Raw genomic sequence first — 27,252 nt, 5'->3', positions numbered from 1 at the left:
TTCATTTGTTGTAAGTGTAATAATTCAGTTTATGTAGAGTCCTCAGATTCTTCATTGGGAAGATATAATTGGGATAGTTAGAAGTCTAAAAGGAGCACCTGGTTGTGGTCTGTTATATAAGCTGAATGGTCATTTGGAGATTGAAGGCTATATTGATGTGAATTGGGCTAGTTCTATAGGTAATATAATGTCCACTACTACATACTGTACATTTGTTGGTGGCAATTTAATGACTTAGAAAAGTAAGAAGCAAAGGGTGGTGGCAAGTAGTGTAGAATCAGAGTATAGGGCAATGGCACAAAAGTTATATTGTGATACTCAGCTGTTCACATTGCTTCCAACCCAGTTTTCCATGAGAGGTCGAAACATATAGAACTTGATCATTTTGTTCGAGAGAAGCCGTTGGAAAATACTATTTCTACAGTTTTGTGCAGTCAGATGGTCAACAGGCAGAACTGTTTACTAAGAACTTGAACGAGTTAAGAGTGGTACATCTTTGTAAGAAGCTGGGTATGTATGATAGTCATGTTCCAGCTTGATGGGGAGTGTTAAGAGTAGTTGACTTACTAGGGGTATTATGGTCTCTTCACTTTGTTTTATAATAGTTCTTAGATTACAGATTTGTTGAACTTTAAGTTAGATTACAGATTTCTCTCCTCTTCTCTTCCCATTCATTTTCTTCTTTTTCTTTTATTCTTTTGCTTTCCCTTTCATATTCGGTATCTTCAGGATGTTTTTATATGGTTGATACGTCCTGATAGTAACAGATACTATCACCCTAAGATTTGGAGCCTTTTTTCTTTCATTAACCCTACAGAGTAGCTGGGATGCCATACATAACCTTAATTAGGTACCTATAAAACAAGCATCACAAGGAATCCTGATATTATGCTGGAGGAGCTCTTCCCCAATGCAAATTGCTCCTTGGACTTGGAACCTTAGAGTGACCTTTTCTGCAGAGAACGTGGAGAAAAGAAACTTCACATGGAAAATGGCAACGGCCATGTAAAAAAGGGCAAAAGCTTTGAGTTCTCAAACATAATGCAAATGAGCCATACTTTACTAGGAAAATGGCTATTGATACTTGCATTGGAACAAGAGTCAATGTGGAGGAAGTTTCGGCTGAAAAATATGGAACATGTAATATGGGATTTGATTCTTGTCAATTTAAAATACCATATGAGGTTGGCCTGCTAAAAGGGATCATGGATATAAGTTTGGTTGTAATTTTTAGATTGGGAATGGGAGTGATGTAGGATGGGAAGGAGAGTCCTACTGGGGTAGATGTGGTATCAAAAAGGAGAATTAAAGATCTAGATTATGGGTGAGTGGGGGGATTCAAATTTGAATAGAAAAGAGGCAACATACTTTTTTTTATATCTAAGAGGCAACATACTTTTAGAAGAGAAAAATATCACAGTATTACATGCAGGTAACATCAATATAAACTATTATTCCATTAAATCAATTCTAAAATTCCAATTACAATGACTGCTTATAGACTAAGCATGAGGCCTCAAAACTCCCTTTATTGACTCTAATTTCAACTAGGGAACTAGTACAAAACAAATTATAAGTACTTTAAAACTGAGGCAACCCAATAAGTAATCCATAGGGACACTTAAATAAAGACTTTAGCTCCTAAAATAAGGAGTGCAATTTAGGTAGCTCAATTAAAAGAATTTTAGTTACATCTGGCTTGGGCTCGGGCTCATTGAAAATTTAAAAATTCCTAACTTAACCCTACTCAAGTTGCACCCCTACCTAAAATAATTCTGATCACAGTTTCTGATCCTACTACAACTAACTTAAGACCCCAGAAGTTACTAAAATAGTAAAACACATTTTACATATTTGTAGGAATTACTATAATTGGTTAATCTTAAAGTTGCCATAAATAATAACATAGACTTTTACTAAAAAAGAAAAGTTTCTAAATATTGACATGTAATTCCTATGACACTAACAAACTAAAATACCAAAATATTGACATGTAATTCTTTCAAAAAATAAAAAACCAAATTTCAAATGACCCCAGAAGTACAAATTTTCCATTGTTTCAGGAATATGAAGAATCTTAGTTTCCTTTTTCCAAGGATTCTTTCTCTGCTTTTGTGCCTGCATCAGTGAGAGATTCAGAGTTTAAGAAGACCATTGGAATATTTGTACCCTTCTTTGGGTCCTGGTGGCAACTTCCAAATGACATCTTTGGACTATATAAGGATTTTCTTCTCGCTTCCTTGCCTCTTAAAAGGAGATAACATATCACGCAAAGGTGTTGGCATGTAAGGAGCAGAATTCCATGATTTTCTACAGTAATTTCCAACACATTGACTCTATCCTTGTAGACCTTATTGACACTGTGTAGAGTATGGCAGATCACAGTAAATTCATTGATGCATAGACAGCGGGCAATAAAATGCAGGGAGATAACTCTTGTCCAGCAGGAAGACTGTGTTTAGAAGTTATGATCCTTATGGAAGCAACATCATGGTCCATCTTTCTAAATTGGAGAATATGTCCATTAAAGCTTAGATATTCAGGGTCAATGTAGAGGAGGCTTCTACTAAGTCATCTGCTGAATATGGCCCATGGAACATAAAACATCATGTTACAAGGGAAAGTATATTTTTGGAATAGTTGATCATTGTACTGCTTGTACTACCATGCACTGTTAGCACCATAGGGTCTTTGCAACTTTTCTAATCCTCTGCCAATGTGGAGTAATCATTTGTATTAAACTTTGCTTCTTTACCTCTTAGGATTGAAGACCAAGAGAAAACTCAATGTGTCCTCTAGGTTATATAATTCATAACAAAGGGGAGATTGAAGATGTTACCATAGAGCAGGATGGGAAAAATGGAGGGGTGCATCTGAAATCTTGCATTACAAATAACCTTCTGGCCAAAAGGAAAGTTCTATAAAGCACTTGAAAGGCCAGAAGCAGTGTTGAGAAATTAAGAAACAGCATGTCCAAAAAATGAGTATGACAAAATTGCATATGCTTAGACGGATGATTGGTAAAACTAGAAACGACAGGGTTAAAAATGAAGTCATAGGAAGGAATTTAGGAGTAGCTCCAATGGGTGGTGATAAAATAAAAGTAGACTGAGGTGGTTTAGTCACGTGCATAGAAGACCATCTACAGCACCCATTGGAGGCACTAATCTTTTACAAGTTCCTTGGCTAGAAGAGCCAGGGCAGGATGAAAAGGACTTGGATGGAAGTAGTGAGAAATAATTTAAGCGCCCATAATTTGACAATTGATATGGCACTGAACAGAATGGATTGGCAAAACAGGATTCATGTAGCAAACCCCATATAGTTAGGACAAGGTTTAGATGATGATTTACCTCTTTGGTAAATCCTCCCCCCCCCCCCCCATGTATGTTGACCATTACCTCCTGGAAGTGGCAAGAGATAAGAATACATATTTAACATGGTCAACAAAAGCAACTTAACCATAAGACAGGGAACCTAAAAGCTTTTGTTTTTGGGAGAAAAAAAAAACATTTTCCAGTACACTACATGCTTATAATACTAGTAGAGACACAAAAGTGTTCACTGAGTTGCTAAACCACAAGATAACTATAAGTAGATAGATTTTGGAAGAAAAGGAATCTGTGCCTTAACAAGCAAGGAATCTTGGCATTACATATCTTTGGAACTTGGAAAGTACCTGTCAATGAGCCAAAGTACTGAATCTCTAACACCCACCACAACAAGAGGTCCTACTGGCCGTTTCTGTTCTGCAGGAAAACGTGTTACTGCAACTGATACCCCTCCACCACCAACAGCTATCTCATTAGTTTTTCTTTCTTCCATCTCTTTTGACAGTATAGTATCCTCTGAATCTACTTTAGATTGTTTTGGTAATGATAAAAATGGTGGCACAGAAGGAGCATTCTGAAAGGATGCTAACCGCACTACCTGAAAGGGAGAAAACCTTTCTTTAGTTGAAATCAACCTCTACTTTATATCTTGAAACTGATCATACCAAGAAAATCTAATGCAAAGGAATGAGTTAAATTGATTGCATTGAATCAGAATGAAAATGAATAAAGATCTAAAGAAGCATCTTCAAACAATCATTTTATTTTACACTACAGGCCCTTTGTACTCGTTATAAATTTATAATGAATTTTATGATTACAAAAATCTCCACTGCTGCAAAAAGATTTTAAGTGACACTGAAAGAATGTGGAAAGACAGAACACATGCTCAAGATAACTAGCATAGTCGAATAACACAACCAATCCAAAGCACAAGGTGGGGCTTCTCCGAGTCCCACAAACGTTTTAGTTCCCCCTCTTTTGCAAAAATTGTCATTTATCCAAAAAAGGAAATAAAGGAAAAGTAGAATGAGATAGGAAAAAAAACTTTCAACAATTTAGAATGAATAGAACCTCAGACCATACTACCTGCAGCATCGGAGGCCTTAATGAAATCCTTTCTTGTGTGACAACTTGTGGACCATCAACTGTGATGAGTGCTAATTCTCCATGCTCAGCAACAGATCTTGCTTGTGCCTCTTTGATTTTCATCTCTTCTTTTCTCTTTTTTGTTTCTATATCAATAGGTGCAACTCCAGCATCCACAAAGACACACCTAAGTTTCACAACAGTGTTAGTGTACATACATAGTAACATATAAAGCTGAGATTCTGTGAGTCCCACCAAAGCAAAAGATCACCAATTTTCCATATGATTTTAAAACATTTGAAGGAATGGATTGTTAATATATATATATATATATAGAGAGAGAGAGAGGGAGTGATCAAAGCTTCATGCAGATGGCTTTTTTTTTCTCTTTTTGAATTTGAATTTGAACAGTTTCATTATTTTCTTAGCTTCACCAATTTTCTTGTCTCTTTTTGAAATCTGACATTATTTTCTGCATAAGCTGAGCATTAGACTATAATACTTTGTTGCAGTACAGACCAACACTAGTCTTCCAACCCCAATTAGGCAATTAGCCTAATTATATTTTTTAGTTGTCCTAACACAAAATTCCCATCGCTTTTTTTTTATAAAAAATTTCCCTCATTTCAAACTTTTGTACAACCCAACTCTTCAATTTTCTTAACATGTATTACATCAGCCGAGGGCTGACATAGAAACAGGCAAGTCAAGCACTTATGTATTGCAAATAACTCAGGAAAAAAAAAGAATAACTATAGAGACAGTGACAAAGAAGAACCAAAAATTAGGAAGTGAATTATTTTACAATTAAATTTCAATAAGCTTTCTAAAAGGAAAAGAGAATGTGAACAGAATTCAAAAGAGGAGAGTTTACAAAACACTTAAACGTTAACCACAAAGCTCATACAGTTACAATTCCAAACAATAAACCAAACCATCCTTAATTACAATCACTAGAGAAAACCATAAGTTAAACAGAAAAGAACTTCTAGCAATGTCAAGTTCCATATCTATCAAAATCTAATCTTTACCAGACTTACCAAAATAGAATCATCTAAATTATCTTCATTCACATTGATCCTTATAATCCAATCTCAGGATAACAATGCCAAGGACACTAAAAAGCATTCTCCTCACAAAAGATTATTGTTATCTCAGCCCTAACCCCTTTTCACAAGGTACAATTTGCGCCTTTCTCTCCCTTTGGTAATTTGTTCTAATATCATCAATTACATATTTACATCTATTCTGTACAACCCTTCCTAGTTGCCTCACTTCTTATCATTCCAATCCCCCTACCTTCAATCCCTTTACCAATTTCTCTTGGTTCCTCAAAACCAATACGAATATTCCTACTACATCCCAGAGAAAAAAATGAATTCCTTAAACATCAACCATGTATAGAGAAAAATAAGTGATCAAAAAACATGATTCCAGCCTGGAAAGTAAAAGTACACAGAAGAAGAATAACTGTCTTACTCAATGGTTGTTGGTGTAGCCACAAATAGTTGTCTCCGGTGCCAAACACCACCAGTAGCATATGAAATGGCAACATCCCCTAGATATCTATATTGAGGGCGCAAGGAAGAGATGACAATGTACTGGTGGTACGCAAAAGCACAATACTCAACAGTTTGGTCCCATGCAGTCCATTCTGGCTGTGAAAGAAGCCCACTTACAGGTTGAAAAGTTTCCCAGCTGCAAAATTTTGACTAATTAATCAGAAACAGATACCCAAAGATAAATTCATAGAAGATATCCATTATCACAACAAGCAATTAAAATCAATGTTTTAAAACGTGGAGTTGTTTAAAAATCAGAATTTGAGTCTGTTGTTTAGATCTCAGAACTGGTAGTATCTGTAATTTGCGGAGGCTCTAGGCAGCCTCTAATGACCTAGGCTCCTTTGTACTGGTTCTTATTTTAATAAATTACCTTACCTTTCCAAAAAAAAAAATGTTTTAAAATGTGGAGGTGTGATGCGAGGCATTCCACTACTTGGAGGCGTAGGGTGTAGTTCAGAACGCAAGAGGCACAAGCCTCCTTAAGAAGGGGGGAGGGGGGATGAGGAGGAAGGAGGATCTCATCTCTCTTTTTTTTTTTCAATTTCTTTCCTTCCCTTCCCTTTTCTTCCTTTTCTCTTTTTTTCTTCTATATTTTTCTTTCATTTTCTTTCCCTTCACTTTCTTTTCCTTTCCCTTCCTTCTTCCTTTTTTTTTTTTCTGTATGACGTGTGCATGAGGTTCATGAGGCGTACACCTCTAGCACACCTCATTCAAAAGGCATATAAGGCATACACCTCAGGGCATTCTGGGGGTACCTCGCTTGGAGGTGCACCTCCAGGCATATGCCTCCCACACCTTTTAAAACACTGATTAAAATAAATTAACAAGATAGAACAAAAGACATGCACAACAAAAAGGACACAAGATACAGTATGTGGTAATACCATAACATACAGGATGCAAACTTAAGCATGGTAAAATATTAAATGAAACTAAGGCTGTGTTTGATTGCAGTGTAATTTTATTTGCACTAGTACAAATGCATGGGAGTGCAAATGAAAAAAAAATGAAAATTCTCATTTAATTTTGTTTTGGGTATTATTTTATTCTGCTTCATGTCTTAATTTACTTCATTAGTACTGCAATCAAATAAAATAAGCTAAAATTTGATACAAAAATAGGTCAGAATTTACACTAAGGGGCGTTCTTTTTCTGGATTTTGAGAGGGGGGAAAGTTGGTCAATGGGATTTTGATTCCCATTGACCAAAAATCCCATGTTCTTTTTTCAGATTATGTGGGGACCAGGGAAAGTTTATTTTCCTGGGTATTACTTACCTTAGGTGGGTAAATAACTTTCCCACCTTAGAGGAAAGTTGCCAACACTTGAATGGGACAAAAATACCCCTTGTAATAATGGATTTTATGACTAAAATGGTCATTGTCTTGTTTGCATGGGAAATAAAAGAACATGGGTAAATGCACTTACCCGGGTAAGTGTTTCCCAGGAAAGACTTACCCGGGTAAATAACTTACTAAAAAGCGAATGGGGCATAAAATCATTTGCATTGTCATAATTTTGCATCAGCGCAAATTTATTTGCATTGCAACCAAACACAGCATAAATAAAAAGTGGAAGCATTCATAGCAACATCAACAAAACAAAAGCACTCTGATTCTTAAACCTGAAAACATAAACTTTCAAAGAAAATAGTAGTAAATAATAACAAGAATTTAAAAGGAAAAGCAGTTATCTTCCAGCACCTATACAGTTGAAAGTTTTGAGGTGCTGCTTCCACAACAGATCTGTTCGAAGCAAATGCATCATCAGCTGCAGTAAAAGAAGAAAGGCCAGAATTGCCAAACCCAGATAATGGCATTGATTGAATTGTTGAAATAGCTGTTGCAGCCCCAGGGCTTATCCTCCGCGACGTTCGATATGAAACACCAAGCAGTGCACCACCATGCAAACCAATCACCTAGAAGAAATAAATTCACAAAAAAGAAAATCAGAATATGGCTAAAACTCGTTAAAGTATAGTCGCAAGCACTAGGAAATTACATGGATCAGACCAAAGTACAATGCTTGTAAACATCTTTCAATTCTGAAGTAATCATATTATTGATGCAATGTGTTCCACCATATTGGTAGCAAATTATGCCCTCAAATTGTTCTGACTGTCAATCCTTTATTGATTAAACCAACAAGGATGTTATTTCCTTGAAATCCAATTTCAGATAATCACAAGCACAAGGCATGAAGAGCAGAAAAAGTTAGAACAAAAATTCGGGTAAGTCCAATTTAATCAAACATTTACAAGGAACTCCTTTATCAATGCAAATTACAAAATAGTCCCTATACAGGGACCAAAGAAAAAATAAATAAATTAGACAGATTAAAATAAAATACAAAAAGTCTGTTCCCAGCCATTGTCTTCATATTCCCCCTAAAATTGATAATGGTGACAGAAGTAGTTTGTCAATAAGAAAATCATAGTATGATTTGGCTGTAGCCTTGATAAATATGTCAACAATTCAATAGTCATTTGCCATGTGAGAAAGAGCAATAAAACGAGATAGGATTAGATGAACACTTTAGCTGTTCAGCAGGCTGTGGAACCAATAATAACACTCCACACCAGTCATAAATACATGGGCCCAACAACTATTCAACCTCTCAGTGTGGACTCCACGTATTTTATCACTGGTGTGGAGCGTTATCATTGGTTCCACAGCCTGCTACACAGCTAAAGCGTTCATATAATCTGAATTCCAATAAAACCGCACAATATTGATCTTGGATAAAGTGGCAGTTCACTTAAATATGTTTACCAATTGAGGTGGTAACAACATAGAGAGATTTGGTTATAGAAAATAAAACACAGAAAAAAAATGAGGTGGTTGGGGCAAAAACACTGATATGGAAAAGAACAAAATGGTCCATAATGCTCAAGTTCTCTGCTTGGGGCATTGTTCTGCAAACACTCTGATTTGTGCTTGAAATGATGTATTCTGCCTCCGAAATACTCTATTTTGCATCAATATGAAGTATTTCTAGGCAATTTTCAGGGTTGCACAAAAATCATTTTTTCTCCCTTCTAGCTCAAACCGGGCATGAAAAAGGCAATACAACAACAATAATAAACAGTATTCAAGCCAAAAAATAAACTGCAGCAAAATAAGAAACAAGCACACACCACAATTTTAATGTGGAAAACCTCTCTAATTTGAAGAAGAAAAACCACAGAGCTAAAGTCCAAAAAATGTCCACATCCACTATAATGATGATAATGGGTATGCAAAACACCTCTCCAGAAGCAGCTAGAGGAAACAAAGAATCAAGAGAAGAAACCCTCTTGGTTATAATCCAAGCTTCTCACCAATAAAGGTGGATTACACTCGACAAAGAAAATCAAATACTTCTCACCTCGAAAGGAAGCAGAATCTCTTGGAAACAATCCTTGGAGATCCTTGATAGCAGATACGTACTGTGGTATGAGCCTTCACAGTTAACCCACTTCTCCAAGAAAACCTTACTTTATTTTGAATCCAAGAGAATACCATAAGAATCCCATACATTTCCCTCTTCTCTTCCTTTCAAAACAAGACCATTATGAGACTAGAGAGGAAATTACTGTCTTGCCCCTCCTCTCCACTTAAGTGAGAAGATCTCAAGGGGTTCAACCCACGGTGTACCTCAACAATATCCCTCTCCAGTCCCATGAGGAGGGAATATAAACAACTAGGATACTCATCTAGCATCCATCCTAGTTAGCATTCCACACAACTCATGTTTGGGAACCACTTTCATCATCATATAAGATGGACTCTTATAAGTGTGAATCTTCTCAACCTGCATCAATTGGTTCCCTAAGACATCATGTATCCAAAGATAACAAATATCAACATGCTTAGTTTGGGAATGTAATGCAGCATTCTTGCTCAAGTCCATAGCACTTTATCATAGTAAACCCAGTTCATGCTTCTATCTCAGGTAATAGGATCCCTTGTATTGAAGATTAATTAGTTTTATGATGTTTTTCTGAGTAGATGTTTTATGTTAGTTGCTAGATAGGAGGTGGGGACCACAGTAGTTATGTCAGCCTAAATTTTATTATGTTTTTTGAGTGTTATATATGCTGTTTTATGTTTTGCTGCCCTATAAGGGCATAGTTGTCTTTGTACTGTTCTATTATTTTAGTATAAATAATAAGTGAAGGGGGCGGATAGATTATTGCTCTCTTTTCTTTCAACTTCTCTTATTTTCTTCTCCTTCTCTCTTCCTTCTCTCTTCAAGAAACTACTTTCTTTCATATTTTTTTAATTCAGCATATTTCTACTTGGTATTAGAGCATCGGCTAGGGTTTCTTGAAGCATTCTCATGCAGCCCTAGATCAGCCGACTGCATGAAGTAGTAAGGGGCTGATCGATCTGCTATAGATTGCCCAGTTCTTGGAGTTTTTGGTGGGATCTAGACATCAGGAAGGTGATCTACTATTCGGCATCAAAATCAGGAAGAACTGGAGTACGGGGAAGAGTCCCACAAAAGTTGGACTCTTTGTTTTTTATCTGATCTTGGGCGCCCAAGTATTGTTATTTTTCTTTTGATTTTTTGAAGAGGGCGATTTGGTTTCTGAAATTTTCTAGGCCTCCCGGAGTGACCGATTCACTTTTCTCTTTGTTGGGAGGCGTGGGGAGGAGAGAGATTTCCCTCCAGCTAGGGTTTTCTTCTTCCGGAAGGGTTGGTTTGTGTGTGTGGTATTAAATTATTTTTTGAAGGTCTCCAATCTATTTTTTTTCTTTCTATTAAACTGTTTAAAGTAAAATGGAGAGTTGGAATACCGAGATGAAACCTACTGGTACTGTGGGACTAGGTGTTGGAGGTAGTAGTGATATTTTTGGGTCTAGGATTATTACTACAGTAAAACTTGATGGTACAAATTATTTGGAGTGGGCACAATCAGCTAAGATGACTATTGGTGCCCGTGGAAAATTAGGTATCTCACTGGGGAGGAGAAGAAACCTGATACAAACTCTTCCCGATGGGTGCAAGAGAATTACATGGTAATGTCTTGGCTGTGTAATTCTATGTTACCTCATATTGCAAAAAATTTCCTATGGGTGGGACGGAGTGACTGAAACCTACTCTCATAAGCAAAATGAAGCCAGAGCCTATCAGTTAAGAAATCAGGTGAGAAGTATGAAACAGGGAGAAAAACCTCTTGTTGTGTATTTCTCCATGTTGAAAACCCTATGGTAGGAAATAGATCACTTAGAAACTGTGGTATGGGAAAGTGTAAATGATGCAACAACTTATCACAAACTGGTAGAGAGGAATAGGGTTTTTGAGTTCTTGGCAGGGCTGAACCCTGAATTTGACATTGCTAGGCAGCAGATTCTTTCTAGGGCGGGTGTGACACTCTCTCAGGCCAATGCTTTTGTCTCTGGAAAGGAGAGTAGGAGGAATGTATTGCGGAAACAGCCTGGAATTGACCAGTCGGCTATGGTTGGTACAACAAAACCTAAGCCGAATGGAGACAGGGGGAGTACTGATACTAGAAGGGAAGATAAGAAGGACTTGGTGTGTGTTTGCAAGAAGCCTAAGCATACCAGGGACACTTGTAGGAAGCTTCATCCAAATCTCATGCCTGCTCAGATAAGAAACAAGAAGGGAAATGCAAATGTAGCCACTACAGGAGACTCTTCAGCCCCTCTCTCCCAAACTAATTGGGAATCCATTGCAGTAGCAACAGTGAGAACAGAATTGGAGAGGTTTGGACAGCTTATGAGTAAGAAACGTTCACCCAGCTCTAGCCTTCCAGATGGACAGCAGAATGCAGGAGCCAACTACACCACTTCCTTTGCACATACAGGTAGTTCATATGCAACTACAATCTTGCATTCACTTCAGGTAAGGAGGGACCTCCCTAGGTTATAGAATCAGGAGCATCTGAGCATGTGACTAATGCCCCTACCATTTTTAGTTCCAATCAGTTGTGCTCTGGTAGAGACAGAGTCTCTACAGCAAATGGTTCACATATGCCTATTGTTGGGAAGGGAATTGTTAGAGTGACCAATGATATAACTCTGTCCTCTGTTTTACATGTCCCTAGACTTCATACCAACCTACTGTCTATTAGTTCTTTGACAAAAAAATTGAATTGTTTTGTGACCTTTCTTCCTGGTAATTGTGTTTTGCAGGATCTGGAGTCAAAGAAGATGATTGGGAGTGGTCGTGAGGTGAATGGAGTCTACCTTTTGGATGAGATTCCGAGACATCAGGGCTATCATGTTAGCAGCAGCAATAGTAGTGGGTCAGAGTCAGTAAACCAGATTATGCTTTGGCACAATCGCTTGGGACATCTTTCTTTTAGTTCTTTGAAATGTCTTTTCCCAAAATTGTTTGAGTCTGTTCAATTATCCACCTTGGAGTGTGAGAGTTGTTAGTTAGGAAAGCATTGTAGACAGTCTTTTAAATCAAGTAATAAAAGAAGTATTTCTGCTTTTAATATTGTTCACACTGATGTATGGGGGCCATATCAAATCCCTTCCATGGGAGGATTCCGTTACTTTCTCTTGTATGTGGATGATTATACACAATATTCTTGGATATATTTGATGAGATCACGTGATGAGGTTCCTAACTTAGTATGACAATTCCACCAGATGGTTTTCACACAATTTGGAGTGAGAACTAAGGTTTTTAGATCAGATAATGCCAAAGAGAACTTTGAGAAGGACCTAACCACGTATCTCTTAGAACATGGTGTAGTTCATCAGAGCAGTTGTGCATATACACCGCAACAAAATGGAGTTGCTAAGAGGAAAAACAGACACATTGTGGAAGTGGCAAGGAGTCTTATGGTGTGTGCTTCTGTTCCTGTGCAGTTCTGGGGAGATGTAGCTCTTACAGCCGTACATGTGATTAACCGTGTTCCTTCACGGACTTTGGGGTTTAAGGTGCCATTTAGCCTCCTTTTTCCAGATAGAGAAATATTTCATATACCTCTGAGGGTTTTTGGTTGTGTTTCTTTTGTTCACATTCTTGGCTCTCATCGCAAGAAATTGGATCCTAAGGCCTAGAGATGTGTTTTTCTTGGGTATGCTCAGAACCAAAAGGGGTATTGTTGTTATGACCCAGTGTCAAGGAGCAGATTTGTCACTATGGATGTTACATTTTTTGAATCCACCTTCTTCTCGAGTGGTTCTCCTCAGGGGGAGAGTTTTGGGGAGGAGAACTCACAATCTATTCCTCTTCCTGTTTCTATGGTACCTCCATCAGTTCAGCCAGCATCGGTTCAGCCAACACCTGCACCCACAGTTTCATTACCTGAGCCACTATGGGCAACCTCACAGCAATACTAGTGCCGACAGATGATGGTTGACTCCACACATCCTTGACCCACACCACTCTGTCAGTCCTTCTAAAACACCAGATTCGGCAGATACAGTTCCAGGTATTCCTCTTGAGTCTGTTATGTTTTCTAATGATAATGTTTCTATCCCTAACACCACTGTCGCAACTGATCCCACTGACCTTGATCTTCCCATTGCACTTCGTAAGGGGAAGAGAAAGTGTACAACCCACTGCATTTCACACCTTCTTTCCTACAGTGCCTTATCACCCTCCTACCGTGCTTTTCTTTCTTCCATGAATTCTGTGTCTAGACCCAGGAATGTTACTGAGGCTCTCTCCAAACCTGAGTGGAAAACAGCCATGCAAGATGAGATGCATGCTTTGGTCAAAAACCAAACTTGGGAAATAGTTGATCTCCCCCCATACAGGGAGACAGTTGGATGTCGATGGGTATTCACAGTGAAGTATAAGGCCAATGGCAAGATAGAGAGGTACAAGGCAAGGTTGGTAGCAAAAGGGTATACTCAGACCTATGGTGTTGATTATCTGGAAACCTTTGCACCAGTAGCTAAGATGAGTTTAGTTCGTATTCTTTTATCTCTAGCAGCCACCTATTCATGGCCCTTGTTCCAACTTGATGTCAAAAATGCTTTCCTCAATGGTGACTTACAGGAGGAGGTATATATGGACATTCCAGTAGGCTTTTATGAAAATGTTGGTAAAGGAAATGTGTGCAGACTCAGAAAATCTCTGTATGGACTGAAACAGTCACCTAGGGCTTGGTTTGACAGGTTCAGAGGGGCACTCATCTGTTTAGGATACACAGAGACACAGTCTGACCACACCCTCTTTGTGAAGAGGAGAGATGCTTTGGTGTAAATTCTGATTGTGTATGTGGATGATATAGTGGTGACAGGAAATGATCTGGAGGAGATTGATGATCTCAAAAAATCATTGTAGAAAGAATTTGAGATCAAAGATCTTGGTGAGCTCAAATACTTCTTAGGGATTGAAGTTGCAAGATCCAAGCATGGGATCTTCATTTCACAAAGAAAGTATGTACTTGACCTACTGCGAGAGACTGGGAAGCTGGGGACCAAACCAGCAAACACTCCTATTGATCCAAATCACAGAATTAATGGTGTGGATGGTGAATTGGTAAAGTATGTGGGGAGATATCAAAGAATAGTGGGCCGACTGCTATATTTATGTATGACACGACCAGATATTTCTTATGTTGTCACTGTTGTGAGTTAGTACATGCATGCACCTCGGGTTCAACACTAGGAAGCTATTGAGAGAATACTTGCATATCTGAAAAAGCACCCTGGTAGAGGCATTCTTTTCTTAAATCATGAGAATTTGAAGCTAGAATCCTATACGGATGCAGACTAGGCAGGATGCTTAGATGACAGGAGGTCTACATCAGGAGTGTGTACCTTTGTAGGTGGAAACTTGATCTCCTGGAAGAGTAAGAAGCAAGCGGTTGTGGCAAGGTCAAGTGCAGAGGCTGAGTATAGATCAATGGCTCATGGTGTCTCAGAACTTCTTTGGGTTAGATCTCTTTTGAGTGAGATCGGGATGAAATCAGAGGAACCTATGATCTTAAATTGTGACAATCAGGCTAAAATCAATATTGCCACAATCTAATTCAGCATGATAGGACAAAACACATTGAAGTTGATAGACACTTTATAAGAGAAAGGGTAACAACCGGAGAAGTGTGTTTGCCTTATGTCTCTTCAGAGTTGCAGCCAACTGATGTTCTCACTAAAAGGGGTGGCAAGGAACAAGCTTGAACATGATCTATGCAAGTTGGGAATGTGTGACATTTACTCCCAACTTGAGGAGGAGTGTTGAAGATTAATTAGTTTTATGATGTTTTTTTGAGTAGATGTTTTATGTTAGTTGTTAGATAGGAGGTGGGGACCACAGTAGTTATGTGAGTCCAAATTTTATTCTGTTTTTTGAGTATTATATATGTTGTTTTTTGTTTTGTCGCCCTATAAGGGCATAGTTGTCTTTGTACTGTTCTATTATTTTAGTATAAATAATAAGTGAAGGGGGCGGCCAGATTATTGCTCTCTTTTCTTTCAAATTCTCTTCTTCTCTTCTTCTCCTTCTCTCTTCCTTCTCTCTTCCTTCTCTCTTCAAGAAACTACTTTCTTTCATATTTTTTTAATTCAGCAGATTTCTACTCCTTGGATGGTTGATTTTGGTGCCTCTGACCATATGACTAGTGTCTCATTTATTTTCTACTTACTAGCTTTTATCTGGCCAAGATAAGATCACCCTTGTTGATGGCTCTCTTGCTCCTATATCTGGCGAGGGAAACATCAGAGCTTCAGACACCCTCACCTTATCCTTAGCCCTTTGTGTTCCTAAACTAAACGCTGATTTGCTTTTAATTAGTAATTTAACAGAATCTTTGAAGTGTAGTGTGACCTTTTTCCCTTCTTACTATGTTTTTCAGGACATGGACTCTCAGAAGGTGATTGAGAGTGGCCATGAGGCGAATGGGATATACCTACTAGACATGCCTGGACAAAGCCAAGTATCACCTCCAAGAGCAACTTTTGGTTCAAATGTTTCGGAGTCGTTTAGTCATGTTATGTTATGTCATTATCGTTTGGGTCATATTTCTTTTTTTCTCATTGAGTCTTTTGTTTCCAGCTTTGTTTAAAGAAACTAAGTTGTCAAGTCTACATTGTGAGTCATGTGAGTTGTCAAAGCAGTGTAGAAAATCTTATTCTACAAGTAATAAAAGATCTATAGTTCCTTTTCATAATGTTCGCTTTGATGTGTGGGGGTCATTACCATTTACCTTGCATAGGTGGTTATAAAATTTTATCCTGTTTACTGATGATTTGTCTCATTACATCTGGTTTTATCTTATGCATTCCCATGCTGAAGTACCCAAACTTGTAAAATAGTTTCATGAATCTGTGCTTACCCAATTTGATACTCGCATCAAAATATTCCGATCAGATAATTCTAAGGAATCTTTTGAGAAGGATCCGGTTTCATTCTTTGAGAAGTTTGGGGTTATTCATCATGTTGTTGAAGTAGCCAAGAGCATCCTTTTTGCATCCCATGTTCCAATGAGATTTTGTGGGGATGTAGTGATGACAATTACCTACCTTATTAACCGCATGCCTTCTCGAGTCTTGTGGTTCAAATCTCCCTTTGGTGTCCTTTTTTCCTGAGAGTGAATTGTTTCCTATTCCCTTGCGTGTCTTTGGGTGCACAGGTTATGTTCATGTCCCTAACTCTCAGAGACATAAGTTTGAACCCAAGGCCCAAAAGTGCATTTTCTTAGGGTATGCCTCCACACAAAAAGGCTATTGCTATTTTGATCCTATTAGTGGAACTTGCTTTGTCTCCATAGATGTTACCTTTGTAGAGCCAATTCCATTTAATGGTCATTCTTCTAAGGGGAGCATTCCGTTGAACTGTTTTCTTCACCACTTCCTTTGACTCCCGTTGATCATGAAGTTGAGTCGCCTATGGTTCATTCTTTTCTAGTGGTAGAGCCTTCGTTTCCTAGTTATACCATGCCTACTCCTCCTACTAGTCCTCCAGTTTTCATTACTCATCCTATTGTTTAGAGGTGGTACCAGAGACAATGGCTACAACATGATCAAGTTGTTCCCTCATCTACAATTGAACCTCAGACACTCTCAACCCATGAAGAGAGGATAAGTCCTTCATTGCCTATTCTAGAACCTCCCTTTCCAGACTTGGACCTGCCTATTGCTATGAGAAAAGGTAAGAGGAAATGTACAACACATTGTATTTCCAAACACTAGTTTTGCAGCCTCTTATCCCCATCTTATTATTCTTTCTTAGCCTTCATTTCTTCTCAGTCTATACCCAAGTCAATTACAGAGGCCTTGTCTAGGCCAAAATGGAGGGAGGCTATGAGAACTGAAATAGAAGCACTTCATAAAAATCATACCTGGGATATTGTGAATTTGCCTCATGGGAAGAAACCAGTGGGATGTAAATGGGTGTTCACTATCAAGTATCATGTTGATGGCACCATTGAGAGGTACAAGGCTCGGCTAGTAGCCAAGGATTATACTCAAGTATAGGAGTTGATTATATGTAGACTTCATTTTCAATATATATGGAGACTTTCTCACTAGTTGCAAAAATGACCATAGTGAGAGTTCTGTTATCCTTGGCAGTGAGTTATGGCTGGCCCTTATATCAATTTGATGTAAAGAATGTTTTCTTAAATGGAAACTTGACTGAAGAGGTTTATATGTCACTTCCACTAGGTATGTATGGTATGGAAATGCAGGGCAAGGTATGCAAGTATAAGAAATCTCTTTATGGCCTCAACCAATCCCCATGAGCTTGGTTTGATAGATTCATAGCTGCACTTATTGCGTTTGGCTATACATAGACATAATCTGACCATGCCTTGTTTGTGAAAAAGAGAGGCACTCATGTTACCTTCCTCATTGTTTATGTTGATGATATTATCGTTACAGGGATTGATACAGAGGAAGTTCAGGCACTCAAACATTCCTTAACTCATAATTTGAAATTAAGGATTTAGGGGAATTGAGATATTTCCTGGGAATCAAAGTTGCTAGGTCTAAAGATGGCATCTTCATCTCCCCACGAAAGTATGTGTTCTTGTCACGGAGACTGGGAAACTTGGTGCCAAACCTGTTTTTACACCTATTGATGCTAATCATAAACTCTTAGTTGATGATGGTGATCTTTTGGCAGATAGGGGAGCGTTTTAGAAGCTTTTGGGGAAGTAGCATGACATGATCAGATATATAATATGTTGTTAATGTGATCAGTCAATTTATGCATGCTCCTAAAGACACACATATGGCTGCTATAGAACAAGTTCTATGTTACTTGAAGGGAACTCCAAGAAAGGGTATCATTTTCTCTAGGCATGGACACATGAAGCTAAAGGCTTACACAGAAGGCGATTGGGCTAGTAGTATTGATGATAGGAAATCTACATTGGGTTACTGTGCCTTAGTTGCAGGGAACATTGTCTCCTAGAAGAGTAGGAAATAGTTAGTAGTAGCCAAGTCTTTGGCCGGGATCAGGTCACTTCTAGAGGAGATGGGTATTACACATGATAAGCCCTTAATGCTTTATTGTGATAATCAAGCTACGATCACCATAGCTCACAACCCAGTTCAGCGTGATAGGACAAAACATATCGAAATTTATAGATATTTTATAGGAGAAAGGGTAGTTCCAAAGAAGTTTGCCTTCCTTTTATTGCCTCAAAGCAATAGTTAGCAGACGTTCTAACCAAGGGTGTCCCCAAGGCAATGATTGATATCTATGCTCAGCTTGAGGGGGAGTGTAGAGATAATGGGCCGAATGGGCCTCAGTTTGTTTGTTTTTCTTTAAGTTATGTTTATGACTTGTGTTAGTAGGTAGTGGGCCTTACTTATGGGCCTATTTTCTCTTTTTTTATTGTTTTTATTGTTGTCTATAGTGATGGACGCCCTAAGGGCACTCATGTAATTGTCCTTATTTTTTACAATGAAAGAATAAAAGAGATAATTGGAAGCTGAAAAGAGGTTTGGAACTACTCTCTCTTCTTCTTCCTTTTCTTCCATCTTCCTCCATCACTTCTCCCTCTTCGACCTCCTTTTCTCCTGTTTCTTTTCTTTTAATTCAGATTATTGCAGGTGTGATTTACAACTACATTGTTTTACTTTTTTTAAGAAATATTTTTTGGGAACAAAAGAGGGGCTCCATCCTCTTATTTTTCTCTCTTTTTAGCTGCATTCCCCCTTTTTTGTTGGCATGAAACAGGTTATTAAATATTGAAATTAATATATTTAAATGTTACTTATTTAAATGATTTTGTTGCTAATTAGTATACAGGTACGTTGGCTAGTACAAAAAACTAATAAAGTAGCTTAGGAGGGGTAGGGATCTTTAGATTTTATACTTTCAGATTCCATCGCGTAGGCATCAGCTAGACGCCTAGATGCCTAGGCACCTTGTGGTCACATGGGCTCACCTAGGTGCCTTGACAACTATGGGATGTACGCCTCTGGTACGCATCATGCAAAAGGTGTTTGAGGTGTACACCTCCCACACCTTTTAAAACATTAGTAGGAATAAGAAGAAAAGCACCAACATCCTCAATTTTATTTACTTTTAAGTTGCATAGGGCTGGCCACATGCTTGGCATTTCTTAAATGAGCTACCTTGATCAACTCCAAGGCATACTTCATTACTTCCTCTGGTTAACAACATATCCATGGGAAGGTTGGACCTCCAACCCAAAAAAGCATGTCAGAGGCCCCAAATGTTTGATAATATTAAAGGTGTTGTTTAACAACTATTGTAAATTTCTAATACTATCTGCATCATCTCTAGTAATCAAAATGTCATCTGTATATACTAGAAGACACATTAATCCACAAGAGACATGACAAGTGAACAAGGAAAAATCATAAATGTTCTACGAAATCCCACACTGGTAATTGCACCATTCAAATCATGCTCTTGGAGCTTGTTTAAGTCCACAAGACCTTTTAATTTTACAAACCAATTACTAGCCCTGTTTTTGACATGCATCTCAGCCTCTGAAATATGGTCCATTACAAATCATAACTAAAGCAAGAACATAAACTGTAATCATTTATCCATGGGAGAAAATTCCTCGTCATAGTCTACCCCATATTCTTGTTTATAACTTTGAGCTACTAGAGAAGCTTTATACTGATCAACACTTGCATACAATTTTGCCTTCACAGAGAAAATTTTACAACCAATAGGAGATGCATTGGATAAAGGCAGAACCAGATCCCATGTATAATTCTTAGTTATATGAAAACATATAGATTGTCATACAAATTCATAATATAGAAGTTGTACCAGAAGGAATAAATGAAGTTATATGAAAACATGATTTTCAACTCATTTAAAGAATTCATACCGGTTCACTGCGGCCATCTATAGACCTTGTTAAAATATTTGATGTTCCATCATCCAACAAGATTCTCACTTGAACAGTAGCTGCAGAAGCTGCACTAGCAACAGCTGCTGCTGCTTGTGCTGCAGCAGCAGCAGCTTCTTTCGCTTTCTTTGATGAACCACCTTTAGGCATTACTGGCATTCTAGGAGGTAAAGCAGATTCTACCAAAGAAAATCTATCACGGCATGCATCCCAAGCAAAAAGCCTTCCAGACCCTGAATCAACAACTGACCAATCACTAACCTTGTATACAGAAAAATAAGGGATATCAGGCCACACAATTGCAAGGTACCTGCAACCAAATTACCACAATAAGGACCAAAAATTAGAAACAATCAACCCTTCTCTCTTTTCTTTTTTTATTGAAACAGGTAGTGTAGAATTTGATAATCATATAGAAAAAAAATTGTTATACTAGGCCAGGACCCATGTTAGCCAAGGCAACATACAATGGGAAACTACAAAACTACTAGTATATGACAAGAATTACAATTCACGAGAAGGCTATCATACTCAGAGATAGATGGAGAGAGAGAGAGTTATAATGTATTCCTTTAGAAGCATGATGAACCAACAGCCAATTGCCTAAGCTCTGCAGACTATTTTCAAAGGGATACATGCATTTTTCACCTTCCAAATGCTCCAAAAAATACCAATGTATGATTTCCCATATGACCTTTCCTTTTTTGCTCAAACCTCTTAGTTGAATGCTACAAAAGAAAGCTTCAATTCTGGATGGTAAGCATTCCCTAACTCCAAAAAGTTCCTAGGAATCTCACCATGGTTGATTTTAACAAATTCCAAGGGTGAATTGATTCATCTCAATAATGCAAGAGAGAGTAGATGGACTGAGGACCCTAAAGGTAAATTCTTTCTCTTGAAACAGAATATCGGAAAACCACATACCACTAAGTGTGGAGAATTGCACTTGGCTGGTGACATCAGAGAAGTTAACTCAAGATCAACTTAAATAACAGTTTATCCCTGGTGGCATCAGGGATAACAACTCTAAATTCTTTCACATCTATGCTTCTGGAAGGCAGAAAAGAAATTTTATCTCTAAAATAAAAGTTGGGCAAAGAGAAATTTTCTGAAGCATTTCTAAGCTTTTTCTAGAACCTCTACTCCAAGGAAGAAAGTAGGAAACCCTTCCTAAGCTCTTGGGAAGGTTTTAAGCTCTCAGAGGAGAATAGAATTTGGCTCAAAAGAGAGTTTGAGGAACTTGAAGTGAAGGAAGCAGTTTTTGCATGGATGGAGACAGAGCCCCAGGACCCGATGGTTCATTATTTTCTATCAGACTTCCTGGAGTATCATCAGTTTGGATCTTTTGGAGGTTTTCAACTTAGTTTTCAAGGCAGCAAGGTGAGGCTAGGTGACAGGGGGACACCATGTCGCCTAGGCAATGGATTTTTTTAAGTAAAAAACACATATCCTAGGGTAGTTCCCTGTTCCCTAGGTTCCATAACCATCTTTCCTTGATAACTATCCATAATCTTCATAAGAAAATTATAAGCTTCATACCTAAGTCTAGAAAATCAACATATTTATAGAAGAAAAGAAGAAAGAAAAGAAAATTCAAAAAATATAGGGGTTGAACCACTATTTTTGTTATAGGAAAAAAAGAAGAAGAAATGTGTTGATTAGACAAAATTTTAAGTTCTTCCCTTACTTATTGGTTCAGATTTTGAAGTCTTTGAGGGTTCAATACAGCAGGTAGCAATGCTTGTGTTGATTAAACCCTAACAAATAAGAAAATAATAAAAGAAATTAGTTTATAAACACAAAAAATAAATATTTTTGTTTAATAATGTCTATTGTACAATTATAATCTCAAAAAAAACAATACAAAAGTATTTTATAACAGTATACAAAGCTGCTTGGGGACTGGGCGAGGCGAGCCTCCAAGGGCGCCTTGTCACCTAGGCATCGCCTGGACAACTTCGGCCATCGTAAACAAGGTAAATAACTCTAATTCTATCTGCCTAATTCCCAAGAAAGAGGGCATTCTAGAGGTGAAAGGGTTCAGACCAATCAGCTTGGCTGGAGATGTATAAGATTATAGCAAAGTTCCTGGCGGGGAGATTGAAGAAGGTCTTAGGAGAGATCATTTCTCCAAATCAATTTGCCTTTGTAAAGGGGCAGCAAATTGTTGACAGCATTCTAATAGAAAATGAATGCATAGAAGAGAGAAGACTTGATGGAAAGCCAGGTGTGATTGCCAAGCTTGCTTTGGAGAAGGCTTATGACGAAGTTGATTGGGAGTGTTTGTTGAAGATTATGAGGCTAATGGGATTTGGTAGAAGATGGATACAGTGGGTTGAGGCTAACTTTTTGGGTGACTGAAATTTCCAGACAACTTGTGAAGAAGGCTAACTCTTTGGGTCTGGTGATGTTATGGGCCCGGGCGTAGGATCTCGTCACGGGTCGGTCCACGGGGAGAACCTCTAGCTTCCCCTTGCCCCTCCCTTTGTGTGTAGACCCTATTGTGGTGACCTAAGGGGTGATTTGTCCAAGAGATCACCCTAACTCTCCTCAACTCTTCTCTTGACTGAAATTCTTGGATGTCTTTATTCAATAATAGTTGCTCCTTAAATAGGAGATTACAAGAGTCCTGCTCTTAGGGAGACTCCTTGCTGAATAGGGAGACCTCCAACTCTATCTTGATAAGATAAGACTGATAAGATAAGATAAGTCTCTCTTAATCCTAATCAAATAAGATAAGATAATCTCTCTTAATCCTAATCTAATAAGATAAATCTCTCTTAATCCTAATCTAATAAGATAAGATAATCTAATCTACTAATCTAATAAGATAAGATAATCTAATCTACTAACTTAATAAGATAAGAATAACAAGATAGTCTAATCTAATCTGCTGAATGGATAAGACTGTTGCTGCCGAATTGGATAGGATGAGAACACCGGATCATTGCTGCTGCTGCTCCCAATACGTGTCCACATCAGGTGAGAGGCTTTGAAGTTGGTAGAGAAGCTATTCAGATTTCACACCTTCAATTTGCTGATGACATTATGGCTAATGAGGTCAATATATCAAATCTGAAAAGGGTCATAACCTGTTTTGAATGGGTCTCTGGACTTCGAGTCTCTTTTCACAGAGTAGCATAGTAGGTTTGAGTATAGCAGATGATCTTTCTCTGAACAGTTTTAAGGAGACTTTGGGGTGCAAAGTGGAGAATCTTCCCATCTCTTACATGGGATGCCCTCTTGGAGGAAATCCAAAGAGTCAAAGTTTCTGGGACCCAGTACTGGAAAAATGTGAGAAGAAACTTTTCACTTTGAAAAGGAACTACCTTTCCAAAGGGGAGAGACTTGCTCTTATTAAATCTTCTTTGGTTAATCAGCCTATTTATTTTCTTTCTAATTTTTGCATGCCCACCAAAATCACTAATCAGCTTGAAAAGCTTCAGCAAAATTTCTTTGAGATAGGGGTGGGGAAAAGCGAGCTCACCTTGTGAGCTGGAATCAGGTGTGCAAACCCAAGGAGGGTGGTGGTCTGGGAATTGGTCACCTAAAAGAAAGAAATACAGTCCTTCTTACTAAATGGCGTTGGAGATTCCCACTGGAACAAAGTGCTCTTTCAACCGCTGTTATCACAAGTACAGGAAGCACGCCAATGGTTGGGATAGCAATTTTCACTTGAACAGGGTCAAAGACACCAACCCTTGGAAAGGTATCCTCTCCACTTATAACTTTTTCATCTCTTTCATTAGATACAAAGTGGGAAATGGGGATAGAATAAAGTTTTGGACCAACCTATGGTGGGGTGACTCTAGTTTCGACAACAACCTTTTTGTACTTTTTTTCATTTTATGCATATCTCTTTTTCATTTTCAGACCCTCTTGTCAGTAAAATGCATCATTTGTCCAGTCTCCCTTGTAACTTATTTAACATAAATTAACAAAGTTGCATTTAACTATCAAAAATGGTGCACTATCAACAATGAGAATTTACATTTTGCAATCACAACTTACTTTCCCGAACTGCTCACAGAAAGAACAGAATACGAATCATGTGGAACAGGTGTGCTAATGTGCTTCTTAATCTGCTTCACATGCAATGGTTCCAATGACTCTGCCCTGGACCTTCCTGTTTCAGATAAGGTACTTGTACTTCCAAGAGATGGATTTGCTGTGTTAGATAACTGAAAGCTTAGTAACTTCAATTCTCTTTCAACAACATATACAGCAGAGTGTTCTCTGCTGCCTGGTGGTGTTGGTAAAGGAGCAACAGCTGGAAGAGATCTTGCATCAAACTCACTGAGAATAACACCAATATTGGTTCCAGTAGCAACAAGGTGTGGTTGTAAAGGATGTGCAACCATGCAGTAAACCTAACACAGAAACTTAAAAACAGTGGATAAAGCAACAAACTAAATAACTTGCATGATCAGTAATTAGTAAGGATCCCAATAAAGAAAAACAAAAGGCATACCCTAAGTTTCTTGTTTGGTGCAAGTACTAGTGGAGGAACAAGCGAAGAAAGTTCACACAATGGCCTCGTAAGAGCTGAATAAGTTGGATGTTCAATTGCCCTGCCAAATATCAAGGCAAGAGATGATCTCAGAATCAATCAAGAAGAAATGGCATTTCTTAAAAATGAAGTGCCTTACTTTTGAGAGATGATACACTATTCAGGTACATAAAATCTACTGTCATGGGTAAAAATAGATAAATACATACCAAATATGAGAATCCTTAACACAAGTTAAGATGTCAAGATTAGGAGCTCGAGGGTGGCACCAAGATGCCACACTATGGCAAGCCAGTTTCGGAACAGGTTTAATACGCCTCAATTCCTGAATATAGCATGTAAGGAAAATGTCAAAGCATCACTAACCCTTCCAATAATAATAAATTCTATTCAAACAAAATAAGAGCAAAATTCTGGGCAGGCAGTGTGATACCTTAAAAGAGATAGTATCCCAGATGGCTAATGTCTTATCTGAACCAATGGTTATCAATTGCGGTGCACCTCCCATCACCCTAGAAAGCTCAACAGCCACAACCCCACCATCATGTGCCTTGAAGCATCACCAAGAAGACAAGTAAGATGACAAAATATTACCAAACCAGGGAATCTGAATCAACTGCATTTGAAGATTACTCCCTAACAAGATTGGAATGAATAAAGTGTCCACTTTAATCATAAGGCATGAGCTCAAGCAAAAAAAGAAAAACAAAATAAAAGATTAAATATGAAATATCAAAAATAATGAACTGCCTAATTGGTAACTTTTAAAATTTTCTTATTACCATGATGAAGAGAACTTGAGCAAATGACAAAATCCTAATGACCACTGAAGAATAAAACATAGTTCTCACAAGATACATTGAAAAATAGAAACCTTAAGCAGTTGTGCCATATCTATTAGTAGGATGTGAAAGAAGAATAACTACCTTCAAACTCAACTTTGGAACAAGTTCCCGTGAATCTTGACCATGATCAGCACTCCATAGTATAAGCAGACCGTCACTACCACCAGACACCAGAAGCGCCTAAAATTGCAGTTGAATGCCAAAAAGGGTAAGCTTCAATATAAAAATCAATCCAACAAGAACTTAAAGCATAGGAGAGGACATGAATTAATTCCATCATGAATAACCAACCAGTGATTTAAAAGGCGCGCCTAGGCACACAGGCGAGGTGCAGGAGAGGACATGAATTAATTCCATCATGAATAACCAACCAGTGATTTAAAAGGCGCGCCTAGGCACACAGGCAAGGCGCATTTCAAGGTATGCACCTCGCCTAGGTCCTAGGTGCAGCCTTTCAAAAGGTGCATGCCTGGTGCCCCTGATGCGCCTTGTGCCTCAGCCCAGGCGTGCGCCTTTTGAAAATTTGGCGCTTTTTCGCTTTTTTTTTTTGAACATAACGGCTGGGCCGGGGCCTCTGCCCCCGGACCTCCGTGCCACCGCCCCTCGAGGCAAGCCCAAACAAGTCCACATTAGGTCTTAAATTCCTAGTTTTCACACAAAAAATAATGATTTTATAGTTTTAATTGCTTTTTAAGAAGAATGTAATATGTTTTACATTACATTAGCTATGTGAAGTACTGCAATTAAGTGAAAAAGATATTAGAGGTTTTACATGCTTGAAAATGTTTTATATGTTTGATTTTATTTTTAAATTCTCATTTGAATATACTTTACATCTTATGTTTATGTATTTTAATTTTAGATAATAGGTTTTTTAAAACATTATTTTAAATTTTAACTTTATATTTTTTTAGTAATATTATGTTTAATATTTTTTTTTGAATTTTTTGGCTTTTTTTTTAATTTTCTGACTTTTTTGTTGTATTTTTGCGCCTTGCTTCAAAAAGGCGTGCACCTCGCCTTGCGCCTCAGGTGCAAATTGACCCCTGCGCCTTTTTTGCGCTTTGTGCTTTTAAAACATTGTAACCAACAAAACCAGTTTAGTCCAAACAAGAACAAAACGAATCATCCAAGAAGAGAAAGAGTTAGTTCTGTTTAATAAATAGATTTTATTAGAAACACAATAGTACCCACAAAGAGGGAGCCCACCGAGGACAACCAAGAGAAAAAAAAAAAAAAAAAGACAACAACCGAAGCAAGGGAACGGCCTATGAAGGAACAAAATTGCATAGGAAATCTCCATCTCCAAACAAAATATGTTAAGAACAGTAACAAAGTTCCATCATCTTTATGTTTTTCATCTGATCCTTCTCATTGAACTGTAACCAAGTTTATATAAAGTAGTTTGTCTAACAAAGGAGAATGAACATGGTCAATAATATCCATAGATGCTGTTGAAATAATTTAGTTATTTGTGTTAGGGTCTGTTTGGCTAGTAAAAGACTTTTTTTATTTTCTATTATTGTACTCACTTACAGCAGGGGCGCAATAGTCTTTTTCCTTCTTATTTCTGCCGCCCTATACAATATAATAGAAGCTGGCGCCGCCAGTACTGTTCCATTGCTCCAAACCTTTTCTTCTTCCTTTCTTTCTTC

General features: G+C 38.0%; 1 protein-coding gene across 1 annotated transcript in view; it reads right to left on the bottom strand.

Annotated features, from left to right (window-relative positions):
* The window catches only part of LOC104585868 (Transducin/WD40 repeat-like superfamily protein), a 72,601-nt gene that overhangs the window by 13,026 nt on the left and 32,323 nt on the right, over positions 1-27,252 (bottom strand). Inside the window, exons 7-16 of the mRNA XM_010242884.3 lie at positions 25,679-25,777; positions 25,186-25,302; positions 24,962-25,077; positions 24,714-24,813; positions 24,254-24,612; positions 20,222-20,552; positions 7,689-7,903; positions 5,901-6,119; positions 4,422-4,608; positions 3,680-3,930 (exon numbers count right to left, since the gene is read on the bottom strand). Coding sequence (XP_010241186.1) covers positions 3,680-3,930; positions 4,422-4,608; positions 5,901-6,119; positions 7,689-7,903; positions 20,222-20,552; positions 24,254-24,612; positions 24,714-24,813; positions 24,962-25,077; positions 25,186-25,302; positions 25,679-25,777 — 1,994 coding nt within the window. The remainder of the gene's footprint in view (positions 1-3,679; positions 3,931-4,421; positions 4,609-5,900; positions 6,120-7,688; positions 7,904-20,221; positions 20,553-24,253; positions 24,613-24,713; positions 24,814-24,961; positions 25,078-25,185; positions 25,303-25,678; positions 25,778-27,252) is intronic.

This window comes from Nelumbo nucifera, chromosome 3 (assembly GCF_055504915.1).
Source record: "Nelumbo nucifera cultivar China Antique chromosome 3, China Antique-T2T, whole genome shotgun sequence".
Lineage (NCBI taxonomy): Eukaryota > Viridiplantae > Streptophyta > Magnoliopsida > Proteales > Nelumbonaceae > Nelumbo > Nelumbo nucifera.
Note: the sequence above shows the minus strand (reverse complement) of the source record. Positions and strands in the feature narration are given on the sequence as shown.